This window comes from Vicia villosa, linkage group LG2 (assembly GCF_029867415.1).
Source record: "Vicia villosa cultivar HV-30 ecotype Madison, WI linkage group LG2, Vvil1.0, whole genome shotgun sequence".
NCBI lineage: Eukaryota > Viridiplantae > Streptophyta > Magnoliopsida > Fabales > Fabaceae > Vicia > Vicia villosa.
In genome coordinates this window covers 215,822,374-215,835,986 of record NC_081181.1, presented here as the reverse complement: position 1 = coordinate 215,835,986, position 13,613 = coordinate 215,822,374, and the positions used below count along the sequence as shown (strand labels likewise).

The window sequence follows — 13,613 nt, the reverse complement described above, 5'->3', positions numbered from 1 at the left end:
TGTTGTTCTAATCACTTAATGTTTTTGATGTTATATTTTACAACACAAGATCCATTTCTTATGGGACAAAAAGATTATGATCAATTTCTTATGGGAGAAAAAGATTATGATCAATTTAAAACTTGACATATCTACATGAGGCTCTTTCTTATCAATGTTATTTTAGGTGTATTCTTACTGACTAGTTGTTCAACAAGAACAAATTTGAATTCTTATCAGTTTTAATTCTATTTTACTGTCTGTGCACTAGGAATTTACCAAACTATATTGCTGGAGAAATTACACAGGAATTTTAATGTATATCAAATATGCGAAAGGTGTGCATTCATTTTGTTTTGCGAATATTTATCTTCTTTTCATCCATATGTTTATACTGATTATGTTTATACTGATAAACATACATTCTATTTATATCTCATGGGCTGGAAGTAAGATATTTTGTTTACTGTGTAATTATAATTTGTAATGCATTTAGAGATTTGTTGTTGGCTATTTACAAGTGCATTTATGGATTTGTAATGCATTTTTGTTGAATGTTTTATTGTGTGAATGTTACTGCATTTTATTATGCTTCAAAATATGGATGGTTGTAACAAAATATGGATGCTCCAAAATACTGTGTTGACTGTGTAATGGAACTTGTATGTTAAAACATGATAGTTTTGAAATTTCTGTGATAAAGTGGTTCATAATTAACCCAGTTTTTTAGGAATTCAATATTGTTTACTGTGAAAATATTCATCTATTATTGGCTACATAATTATTATTCTTTATTAAAATAATCAATAGCTTTTTATAAAAAAATTGGATAATTTTGTTATTTTTTGAATTAAAATAAAATTTGAGTGGTCCAATTACTAGATTTATAATAAAAAATTTTAAAGAAGTGAAAAAACTCTATTGAATTTACCTTTTAGGCTAAATTTTGTATTGGCCCAGTTAAAAAGTGAAATCCGAAATAAACCGGTTTTATTATCCGAACTCGAAAAATCTAATGTTTGATTTGGTTGAAATTGGACCAATATATGTCACCCGAGGGTTGGGTTAGATTGAGGTTTTGGTGATCTGGCCCGAACCGATGTCCACTCCTAATTTCAATTATATACGGATTGGCAATCCATATATTATAGTTATAATAAGAGTTTTCGGTGGCATGACCAATACTAAAACATTAACCATACAAGAAAAATAAAATCTGCACCAAGTCTAGTCAACTCATCTATATGAAACAAATAACATGATTATGTTATATCAAAAACCACGTCTTCAGACAAATAATCTAATTCATTTTTAGTAGTTTTACTTTCAATTAGTCTTCTACATCTAAATATTAGGTTATCATTCATCGCGTTCCTCCACAGAATGAGGGATATGAACCCTTGAATTTTTTTTTTTTTGTCTTTGTAGAATATTTGTTCTTTTTTCCTAAGGATTCTTAGGTGGAGCCGATCACAAAACCCAGAGAATAATTAAGTGAATACAAAGAAGTAAAGGTGACGAATTGTTGTTAAAATGATAGATATTTCAGTACACCTCTACTTCCACAAACAAAATCAAACTACTCGATTGTATAGATAAAAGAATTTATGATTTCAATAGTACATAAATCATTTAAAAAATGAATATGAGATGGATTTCAAGTATCACACCCGGGATTGCCTAATGAGTGAAATATAATGGACATTTATCAAATACAAAAGTGTCTTTTAATTTTAGTGTATGTAAATGTTTAGAACACAAGGATAATTGATTAGTGATATTTTCTTTTCTTTGCTTTTTAACTATAGTATGTACTATATAGTTGATTGAAGCATAAACTCTTACAAATACACTTCACTATATTCTTATAGAATCTAACATATCAGCCAAACTCACTCATGATTAAAAATTTGAAAATGTTTGTTTGTAAGAAAGTGAAAATAAGTAAGACAAAAATAAATTTCAACCATTTATTATAACTACAATCTCATAATTCATTTTAAAAAGTAAATTAAATTTATACTAAATTAAACATTATCGTTTAAAATAGCTACATGTACATTTTTGTCTATCTTCTTCAAATTGTTCGATAATAAATGGCACTTTTTTAGAAAAAATCCTTTGAAACGACGTCGTTTCATCGAAGAGCGCGCAGCACAAGCACACGATTAAGAAAAGGGTCATAACTCATAAGCGAGGAACTTTCGAGAAAGAGCGAAAACGAAAATGTTGCGATCACTGACTCTTAAACCCTCTTCTTTACTTTTCAAATTCAATTTCAATTTCAACACGAATTCTCTTCGGAGTAGAGTTGTCACCACGCAAGCATTCTCCTCCGCCGTGTCACCGCCGTCGAAGGCGATCGTATACGAGACGCACGGCCAACCAGACGCGGTGACGAAACTGGTAACCGTTCCGGGTAAGGAATTGAAAGAGAATGATGTGTGCGTCAAGATGCTGGCTGCTCCGATAAACCCTTCCGATATCAACAGGATACAAGGTGTGTATCCCGTGCGGCCAGAACCACCTGCAATTGGTGGTTATGAAGGCGTCGGAGAGGTTTACTCCGTTGGCTCCGCCGTAACGTCTTTCTCTCCCGGCGATTGGGTTATTCCATCTCCACCTTCTTCCGGTGCTTTTTCCTTCCTTCAATTTCTCATTTTCATTTATTATTATTATTATTATTATTATTATTATTATTATTATTATTATTATTATTATTATTATTATTATTATTATTATTATTATTATTATTATTATTATTATTAATGAATAATTAAGATGTCGCGGATTTGAATCTGCGCAACAACTATATTTGAAGACAAATTAGTGACTCACTTGTTATTTACTATATTTGAAAATTTGATTATTTATATTTTCAGGGACATGGCAGACATATATTGTGAAGGATCAGAATGTGTGGCACAAGGTTAACAAGAGTGTGCCTATGGAGTATGCTGCTACAATTACTGTTAATCCTCTCTCTGCTCTTCTCATGCTTGAAGATTGCATTACTTTGAACTCAGGCACTGCCCCTTTAGTAGATGCAATACTTGTTTCTTTTAGTTCGTTCTTAAGTGGAATTGTGTATGATTATGTTATGTATGCGTTGCATGTTTTTAACAGGAGATGCTATTGTGCAAAACGGGGCGACCAGCATGGTTGGCCAGTGTGTCATTCAGCTGGCGAAATCTCGTGGCATTCACAGCATTAATATTATACGGGACAGGTGCTCGCTCTTTTTAAATTCTTGCATGTTTTTTGCATGCTATTGTGCAAAATGAGGGCAACCAGTATGGTTTCTTCTGAATGTTTCTTAAACCATGTTCTTGTTCTCATTTTCTATCCCATTGGGCTGAAGAAGATATTTGTCATGAAACTTATTTTTTGCATTGCTAATCCTTTTGCTTCTGTAGGCATGGGGTTGATGAAGTTAAAGAAAGACTTAAGCATTTGGGTGCTGATCAAGTTTTCACGGAGAATGAATTGGAAGTGAAGAATGTCAAGAGTCTTCTGGTATACCTTGGATTTATTGTTCCTGTTATGACTTATGTTATGCTCTGAGATGCTATCAAAGCTGACAAATAAACAAAAATAATTTAAGGGTTGTCTTCTACACTAAAAATATAGAATTGAATGCTTACTTGAATCAAATTGATATGGTAGGATGGTATACCTGAACCTGCACTGGGATTTAACTGCGTTGGTGGCAATTCTGCTTCTCTGGTTCTCAAATTTTTAAGGTATGATATGACATGAGCTATTCAGTAAAGACTTTAATAATGAAGACTTTCTTTTTCTGTTATTAACTATCATTATTATGAAGATTTCATGTAATTTTATGAATTACAGACGGGGAGGAACTATGGTGACATATGGTGGAATGTCTAAAAAACCTGTCACTGTATCAACTTCATCCTTCATATTTAAGGTTAGGCTATAACTTGTATTCATTTTCTTCCCTCTCAAAATTAATTTCTTCAGTCTACTGTGCAGAACCATTGCTTAGTTAATATGTTTATTTATCATGGTTAACAATGGTTGACATGAAGCATAAAGATAACCAATCACGACTCACTTGTATATGAAGTATAATTAGGTTAAAATTGCCACTAAGTTTTGTGACTATTTACTGAGGAGTTTGCATCTTCAACTGATATAAATTACAGAGCAATAGTTGGAACTTGGAAGAAATTGAGATGAAGGAGTTACTAAGTTGTTAAGATAATCGCAACTCTGAAAATTAATATACTATATTCTATGAAAGTGAAAATGTTGAAGCTGGGTATAAAATAGAATACTAATACTTTGGAAAATTTTACTTCCTACCCCTACAATTGTCCGTGTACCCTTACATTCAAAAATTTTGGACGAAATTACCCTCATATAAATAAGTAAATTTTTTCTCAATTTCAACTTTTTACTGGTTGTGAAGCAAAACATTCTGCATTCAAACACAAACTGGAACACTTCAGAAATCTCTTCCGGTTCACAAATCCACCAAACCGGAACACATTTGGTAAGTCATCCGGTTTACAAAATTCTTACCGGAACGCATTCGAAATCTGTTCCGGTTCATTTGCTTTCACACCGGAACGCTTAAAACTGTTCCGGTTCGTTGCCTTTCACACCGGAACGCTTTCCAAAACTGTTCCGGTTTGTTGCCATTCACACCGGAGCCCTTTTGAAAACTGTTCCGGTTTAACTTTGATACACACCGGAACACTTTGTTGAATTGTTCCGGTTTTGATTTTTTTGTGATATTTTTTAAATTTTTTAAATTTTTTTTTATTTCAGCAACATGCGTACATTAGGACCAGACGAGAGGCCTACTAGCCACCACCGGAGCCACCCCAGGAGCCACCACAGCCAGCTGGATATCCTAGAGGACCTTCAGATCTATCATTATTTCTTCGATACTAGGACCATGTTGCTCGCCGTTTATGGTACGGACAGGTAAGTAAAATTAATTAATTTATTTTAAAAATAATTCATTATTATATTTTCTAATGTGATTTTTTTATTTATTTTCAGGAAAGAGGTCCTAAAAAGGAGCTTAAAGTTGCAGGACATGGGACGAAGCTTCAGGAAAGAGTGCCTCAGATGCTCCCACCAGAGATTGAGGTTATCGTGAGTGGGTCAGGTCTGTCTTCTCTTCAGAGAACTAGCCTGACCAAGATAGACGTTAACCTTGTCTCAGCATTTGTGGAGAGGTGGCATATTGAGACATCGTCATTTCACATGCCATTTGGTGAGATGACGATTACATTAGATGATGTTGCCAGTCTGCTGCATTTGCCTGTCGGGGGTATGTTCTGGTATCCTGAGGAGCATGTCACAGAGGAGATGATTGATCTTGGCAGCCAGTACTTGGGAGTGGATAGGGATGTCATGGCTCATCATGTGCGTTCATGCAGGTGAGCTTATTATTCACTGCAGTGGTTGCATGATAGATTCGTGGAGTACCGTGCTGCTGGTAGCTGGGCTTTTGCGACCAGGGCATATCTGATGATGTTGGTAGGTTCTACTATTTTTGCAGACAAGACATTTACTCTGGTCGAGGCCCGGTATTTGCTACTGTTTAGAGACCTACGTGTGCTTAGTTCCTACAGTTGGGCATCTGTTGTACTGGTCACTCTTTATCGGCACCTTGGGGATGCATCTATGTTTAGTTGCAAGCAGCTTGGTGGATATTCTACTCTGCTATAGGTATTTATGTTATTTTTAATTAATTGTATGTTAATTCATATATTGTTATTTATATTCTTTAATATATATATATATATATATATATATATTAATGTATATGATATAATTTATTTGGTAACAGTGTTGGATACATGAGTACTTTCCTACACTGGGAAGAAAAGGAGAAAACTGGCGCCCATCTGACAATCAAGGGCTTTCGCGGGCGATGAGATGGTCCTACAGGCAAGGAGCCATGAAGGTGGATGAGTTTAGACCGGTATTGGACCAGCTGACACCTACAGACGTCATATGGCGCCCATTCGAGGATCATAGACGTCATCGTGCTTTTAACGAGCTATCTCTGTACAGAGGTTTTCTTGTTTGGAGTGACTTACATGTGCCATGCTTACCCGACAGGTGTCTTCGTCAGTTTGGTTATCGCCAGTATATTCTGCCTGCACCTCCTGCTGATACGCTCAGCAATGATGACATTGCTGTGGAGTGGATTGCCTATTACCAGAGCGTGTCAGATGTGGTTAGAGATACCGAGTCCGTCAGATACCCTCATGAGACGGTTGATGGATATTTACAATGGTATTACCGCGTGTCGCATCCTCAGGTGGTGGCGCCCCCACCTCGTGCGCGTAGAGAGGTTACAGTTCCTGTCTTTGATGCAGGACCAGCTGATTCGGATTGGGCTCATGCCTCCACATTGGTTCACCGTTATCTCCGGCAGGTAGAGGCAGAGGAGGAGGATGTAGCGTATGCTGATTTATTTGAGGTGTTACGCATCGCTCATGAGCATTGACTATTGTATATTTTATTTTATATGTTATGCTATATTTTGGATTATGTTATGTGGTAGATTTTATTGTATACTTTGGTATGCCATAAAATATACAATAAAATCTACCACATAACATAATCCAAAATATACCATAACATATAACATAAAATATACAATAGTCAATGCTCATGAGCGATGCGTAACATCTCAAATAAATCAGCATACGCTACATCCTTCTCCTCTGCCTCTACCTGCCTGAGATAACGATGAACCAATGTGGAGGCACGAGCCCAATCCGGATCAGCTGGTCCTGCATCAAAGACAGGAACTGTAACCTCTCTACGCGCACGAGGTGGGGCGCCACCACCTGAGGATGCGACACGCGGTAATACCACTGTAAATATCCATCAACCGTCTCATGAGGGTATCTGACTGGCTCGGTATCTCTAACCACATCTGCCACGCTCTGGTAATAGGCAATCCACTCCACAACAATGTCACCATTGCTGAGCGTATCAGCAGGAGGTGCAGGCGGAATATACTGGCGATAACCAAACTGACGAAGACACCTGTCGGGTACGTATGGTACATGTAAGTCACCCCAAACAAGAAAATCTCTGTACAGAGATAGCTCGTTAAAAGCACGATGACGTCTATGATCCTCGAATGGGCGCCATATGACGTCTGTAGGTGTCAGCTGGTCCAATACCGGTCTAAACTCATCCACCTTCATGGCTCCTTGCCTGTAGGACCATCTCATTGCCCGCGGAAGCCCTTGATTGTCAGATGGGCGCCAGTTTTCTCCTTTCCTTCCCAGTGTAGGAAAGTACTCATGTATCCAACACTGTTACCAAATAAATTATATCATATACATTAATATATATATATATATATATAAAAAAGAATATGAATTAACATACAATTAATTAAAAATAACATAAATACCTGTAGCAGAGTAGGATATCCACCGAGCTGCTTGCAACTAAACATAGATGCATCCCCAAGGTGGCGATAAAGAGTGACCAGTGCAGCAGATGCCCAACTGTAGGAACTAAGCGCACGTGGGTCTCTAAACAGTAGCAAATACCGGGCTTCGACCAGAGTAAATGTCTTGTCCGCAAAAATAGTAGAACCTACCAACATCATCAGATATGCCCTGGTTGCAAAAGCCCAGCTACCAGCAGCACGATACTCCACGAATCTATCATACAACCACTGCAGTGAATAATAAGCTCCCCTGCATGAACGCACATGATGAGCCATGACATCCCTATCCACTCCTAAGTACTGGCTGCCAAGATCAACAGCCATCTCCTCTGTGACATGCTCCTCAGGATACCAGAACATACCCCTGACAGGCAAATGCAACAGACTGGCAACATCATTTAATGTAATCGTCATCTCACCAAATGACATGTGAAATGACGATGTCTCAATATGCCACCTCTCCACAAATGCTGAGACAAGGTTAACGTCTATCTTGGTCAGGCTAGTTCTCTGAAGAGAAGACATACCTGACCCACTCACGATAACCTCAATCTCTGGTGGGAGCATCTGAGGCACTCTTTCCTGAAGCTTCGTCCCATGTCCTGCGACTTTAAGCTCCTTTTTAGGACCTCTTTCCTGAAAATAAATAAAAAAATCACATTAAAAAATATAATAATGAATTATTTTTAAAATAAATAAATTAATTTTACTTACCTGTCCGTACCATAAACGGCGAGCAACATGGTCCTGGTATCGAACAAGTAATGATAGATCTGAAGGTCCTCCAAGATATCCAGCTGGCTGTGGTGGCTCTTGTAGTGGGTTAGAGGGACCAGTTTCATCGCGGCGGCGTCGGCTAGTAGGCCTCCCGTCTGGTCCTAATGTACGCATGTTGCTGAAATAAAAAAAAATTAAAAAAATATCACGAAAAAATCAAAACCGGAACAGTTCAACAAAGTGTTCCGGTGTGTATCCAAGCTAAACCGGAACAGTTTTCAAAAGGGTTCCGGTGTGAATGGCAACAAACCGGAACAGTTTTGGAAAGTGTTCCGGTGTGAAAGGCAACGAACCGGAACAGTTTTGGAAAGCGTTCCGGTGTGAAGGCGAATGAACCGGAACAGATTTCGAATGCGTGTAAACCGGACGACTTACCAAATGTGTTCTGGTTTGGTGGATTTGTGAACTGGAAGAGATTTCTGAAGCGTTCCGGTTTGTGTTTCGTAGAGAATGCAGAATGTTTTGCTTCACAACCAGTAAAAAGTTGAAAATGAGAAAAAATTTACTTATTTATATGAGGGTAATTCCGTCCAAATTTTTTGAATGTAGGGGTACACGGGCAATTGTAGGGGTAGGAAGTTAAATTTTCTAACCTGAGTTTGGTGAAAGATTAGCGGATATTAACTTTGGGCTAGGGAAGTAGCTTAAGCCAAACAAACAAACAAGTATTTACGAGTTTACAAACCTTCTTCTTGGACAATATTCCGTGTGACCTAATTTTTTGCAGGGCATGTAAGTCGGGTTTGTTAAAAATACTTCTATGAGTTTTATCACCTATTGGACCGTGTAGTGCTGGGATTCTATAGTGATATGATATTTCCTTAGTAAATGCATGTTAACCTTACCATCTGTACTCTGTAGTGGTATAGTGTTGCTTGCTTATTAAAGAGTTAATGAAATATATAGATACCAAGATGCCTACAGATTTGAATGATTGGTTGAAAAACTGAAAATGGATTTTTTATTTAGTGAAAAAAATCTTTCAATAGCCTACTTGGAGGCTACATAGCATATACCGTGTAAAGAATCGTAATGAAGTACTGATTACTAGCTACTCCGGCCATACCCTGTTTACCGAAACTGGGCTCTTTTGGACGTCCAAAACAAGTATCACGACTTACTTATGGCATAACCTTTCAATAACACGGGATTATATTTTTACTAGAAATATGGCATTGCGCTGGTTTATTATAAATAACCTTAGTTTGAAATCACATATTTGCAGGAACTTTCCTTGAGGGGTTTCTGGTTGCAGAATTGGCTGAGCACAGATAAAACTGAAGAGGGCAGAAGAATGATAGACAGGCTTTTGGGTCTTGTACAAGATGGAAAGTTAAAATACAAGTATGTGTTAAAATTTAATTGCTCATAGAATTTAAAATTTACGACTCTCTGTTTCTCTCATTCAGTTTACATATTAACCGGTCACCCATTTGTGCAGGATGGAATTAACCCCCTTTAACGATTTCAATACAGCATTGGATAAAGCTCTAGGGAAACTTGGGAGCCAGCCCAAGCAAGTGATCAAATTCTAAATCGAAACGTGGCATTAGATTTAAGGCTTGTGGTTGATATTACTGAGTTCCGCATTCTATCTGGCATTTCTATCTTGCTCTTAAGTACACACTTGTAGGAATCTCGTGCGTGTAGTTAGGGATGACAATTGAATTCATACTTAATGGTTACTTCCGAAAAATACTTCTTATGATAGGATTAAAGCTCACTACAAAATATGGGCACAATCACAGATAATTACCCCCAAAATTATTACTTTTAGCATCATTGAGTTTCATGAGTTGTTTTTTATGTTTTCATATACCTAGCCAACATCTCAAGACTACATAAAAGAATTCATATTTCTCAGTATATGTTTCTGATACATAAGACAAGGCCACGGTAGTTTAATGTTTCGATAGTTTTGTTTTTCAATTGGTGGATAAAAAGGAAGGGCGGGTTCTTTTAAAACAAACGCAATAAGAAGACATTAAGTCTATAATCTATAATGCTATAATGACATGAAAATATATCAACTAAGAGTAGTACACATTCAAGTGGTAAAAGAAAAGAAGAAAATGACACAGAAGTATATCAACTAAGAGTAATCAGACACTCTATTCAAGTAGGCATAGCATAACGACATAAAGGACATACATGACTTGTTTGTAGCCACTCCACAATACAATTATAGTGAAATATATGGCCACACGCCATTGTTGAAACTTTCACGTTATCACCATCACCATCTTCTTCTAAATCATCGTGAAACTTCTCTAAGCATATGGAACAATTACGAGGAAGTGAACAAGCCTTCAAAGACAAGATAGCTTCGTTGGATGCAGGAATCATTTTGACAAATTGCAAGGACTCTTCTATCATCTCTTGATTTCTTCTTTCTTCACATGGATACACGTCCACAAAAATATTTAGAATCACGGGAATAACTTTCTCTCGATATTCATTATTCATTGGTTCTTCAAGTCCAACAAAATCATGAGAGATGTCGAATAACTCTTTGACTTGAGGTATTAAATTTCTTGTTATCCGGTTAAGGTTTTCAAAAGTAAAATAAGGGAATGATGAGGTGATTCTATGTAAATAAAACCATAATACATATGAGTTACGTGCGAAGAAATGTTCGCAGTTTATGAATATTGATTTTTCAAACATGGTTGATACATTCATAGTTCGATTTAAAGGATTTGAATGATTTCGAAGTATAGCGGAAACTTCTAACTTAAATATATCTAATGAATATGTGGGCTTTGAGATTTGTCGGCTTCTTGATTGACCTTTAGAAACATTAAGATTGAATTCAACTCTTTCTTCAACCATAGTAATAACTATTTCTTCACCAATTTTTGTTGATATATTGATTTAAACTTTTACTTGTAGTTGTGATCTATAAGTTAGTTATATTTATAGGAGAAGTGATTAGCAAAGAAGAAATATGGAGAAAATATAAGATCTACAAAATATATAAATATCTTGAATTTAAGGATAATTATTAGGATGATATAAAATTTAAGTGATAATTATGATGATATATAAAATTATGTTCATCAAATCTTTCGAACAGATCATCAAATTAGAGATAAGGTTAATGCTTTGGTGAAAGAATTTAAACAAATTGGATTAGAAGTACATGAAAATAATTTAAAGTTCTTTTTGAACAAAAATAATTAAAATTGATTCAAACTTACGTCGCAATAAAATTAGAACATGGATATGATCTTTGTGTTTTAATTAAAAAAGATAATAAAATATAGAAAAGTATTATATATGTATGAAAGTAAAAGTAACAAATTGCTGGATTATTGGAGGAAAAGAAAGAGAAAATTCGGGATATGTAGAGGGAAAAAAGATTTTATAGAATTTAATTATTGATAGAAGAAAAATTCAATTGTATACATCAATTATTTAATTAAAAATAAAAATAAAGAAATTAGTAAAATTATGAGAAGAAAAATATTTGCTAAATATATGAAAAGATTTAGTGTATATATCATAATTGAATGTTAATAAGATCATTCAATTATAAAATCTATTAAACAGATTATACTTTATAATTTTGATAATCAATTTAACATACTTTATCTATTATTCTTCACTAATTAAATAATCAAGAAAATTTATTGAAAAAATTTATTAATAAATATGAATAAATATATTTAAACCATATATTTTCTAAGATGAATTATGCATTAATATAGTTACGTTTTATTTTTTTTATTAATTTCTTAACCTTGTAAAAATATATTAGATACTACTATTTTTAGATATTAATATAGGAGAAAATTTAACTATAATTTTTTAGGTATGATTTATACTATTTTTTAAATAAAAATATAACAAGTAGAAAATTATAAGTAAAAATAGTAAAAAATTATATACGTGTGTAAGAGAAAATTATATATTTATTTAAATTTTTATTAAAAAATAGTATATATCACACCAAAGGAATGCTATCCAATTTTTTTCTCTAGATTTTAGTAATTATTACTATTTCGTGAATGTGTAAAAACAAAATACATTGATATCAAGTATGTCTTTAAATATATTTAAAGATGATATCATATTTAAAAACAAATTCAACTCTGATCTAAAAATTAGTCTTTTAACACATGATATGTACTTTTTTAAAACAAATTTACAAATCATATTAAACTTTAAATTGTCGAACTCAACTCTTAAAAAATATTATATATAGAGATTAGGGTAACAGGATAAGTACATAAGTTCAAAATATTTTGACTATGTTATTTTTAGACCTAACAAAGAGTAACATGGTAGATCTAGAAAAAAAATGCGCGGTTTAATTTAGTTTGGTTAACCTTTAAAAATAAAATTGAATTAAGTTAAATTTTAGATTGATTTGATTTTTTATAGAAAAATTATTGAGCCATATTTATACAAAAGAAAATATAATTTTATATTTTATCATTCATATATTTCTATAAAAAAATTATAATTATCGAAATAAATTTAAAATTTGATAGATAAAATTGCGTCTTATAAGTTTATTTTAAGTCTAAAGAATTATATACATAAAATTGCATTCTTAAATAAATATCATACAATGAATACGACAAAATATATATTGTCAAAATAGTATTTATAAATGAACAGTTTTTGTTTTTTTATATGTAAATTAAAATAAATATCATACAAATAATATGATAAAAATATAATCAATCGTTACTTGGTTCAATGGTGATTGACGTTGGACTTGGAAAGGAGGACCACAGTTTGATCCCCACAACTGTGATCGGGAGGAGACTGGACTCACTTGATGTCAGAACTGACTTCCGAGGCGGACTATACCGGTGGTGATAAACAAACAATAAAAAAAATAAAAAATATGATAAAATATACACACAATACTTGTTGATTTCTCTAAAGAATTAAAGAAGTATATTGGATATTAAGATTTTGTTACAGAATGCGATTTAGTTTTGTTTGATTTGCAAAATACAAACCATAATCGAACCGAACCACACGGTTCTGGTAGAAAATAACTAAACAACATTCGAATCAAATACAGTTTTTTGTGATTTCGATTTGGTTCGGTTCAATTTTACGATTTTTTATTGGATCGATTTGATTTTGAACACCCCTAATATTATCCAGGGTCACCACTAAATATTGTAAAGTGAAAATAATACTATATTTTTATGCATTAAAAATAAATAATGATATATTTTTAAATAATATAAAAGTTATATTTTAGTCCAAATTGATATATGCCAGTAAAGAAGTCCAAATTGATATATTTATTAAAATAGAACTTAATGGATTTTGTAATAATATTTTTAAATAATTATAAATTTTACAGAATTTATATGTATTTAGTCACAGTAAAATATCATATATTACAAAATAATTTTATGATTGATTA

The 13,613-nt window shown here is 33.8% G+C and overlaps 2 protein-coding genes across 4 annotated transcripts; one reads left to right on the top strand and one right to left on the bottom strand.

The window, feature by feature from the left end:
- The first annotated feature begins 2,051 nt into the window (after positions 1 to 2,051).
- On the top strand, positions 2,052 to 10,000 carry LOC131653863 (enoyl-[acyl-carrier-protein] reductase, mitochondrial-like). 3 transcript variants are annotated; one of them, XR_009299141.1, is made up of 12 exons: positions 2,052 to 2,611; positions 2,862 to 3,005; positions 3,106 to 3,208; positions 3,396 to 3,495; positions 3,646 to 3,722; positions 3,832 to 3,910; positions 4,777 to 4,935; positions 5,014 to 5,396; positions 5,519 to 5,688; positions 5,810 to 6,448; positions 9,444 to 9,562; positions 9,660 to 9,676. XR_009299141.1 is itself a non-coding variant. In XM_058924181.1 (8 exons), exons 1-8 carry the CDS (start codon positions 2,206 to 2,208, stop codon positions 9,751 to 9,753), a joined length of 1,122 nt encoding a protein of 373 aa, XP_058780164.1. In that variant the 5' UTR covers positions 2,054 to 2,205; the 3' UTR covers positions 9,754 to 10,000. The 3 variants fall into 3 exon arrangements, 1 of the variants encoding a protein (XP_058780164.1); XR_009299140.1 differs by having other exon boundaries at positions 5,014 to 5,688; XM_058924181.1 differs by lacking the exons at positions 4,777 to 4,935; positions 5,014 to 5,396; positions 5,519 to 5,688; positions 5,810 to 6,448 and having other exon boundaries at positions 2,054 to 2,611; positions 9,660 to 10,000.
- A 333-nt stretch (positions 10,001 to 10,333) lies between these two features.
- Positions 10,334 to 10,900, bottom strand: LOC131651309 (putative RING-H2 finger protein ATL62). Its single transcript, XM_058920975.1, has one exon. The coding sequence runs from the start codon at positions 10,898 to 10,900 to the stop codon at positions 10,334 to 10,336; it is 567 nt and encodes a 188-aa protein (XP_058776958.1).
- Between the last annotated feature and the right edge of the window lie 2,713 nt (positions 10,901 to 13,613).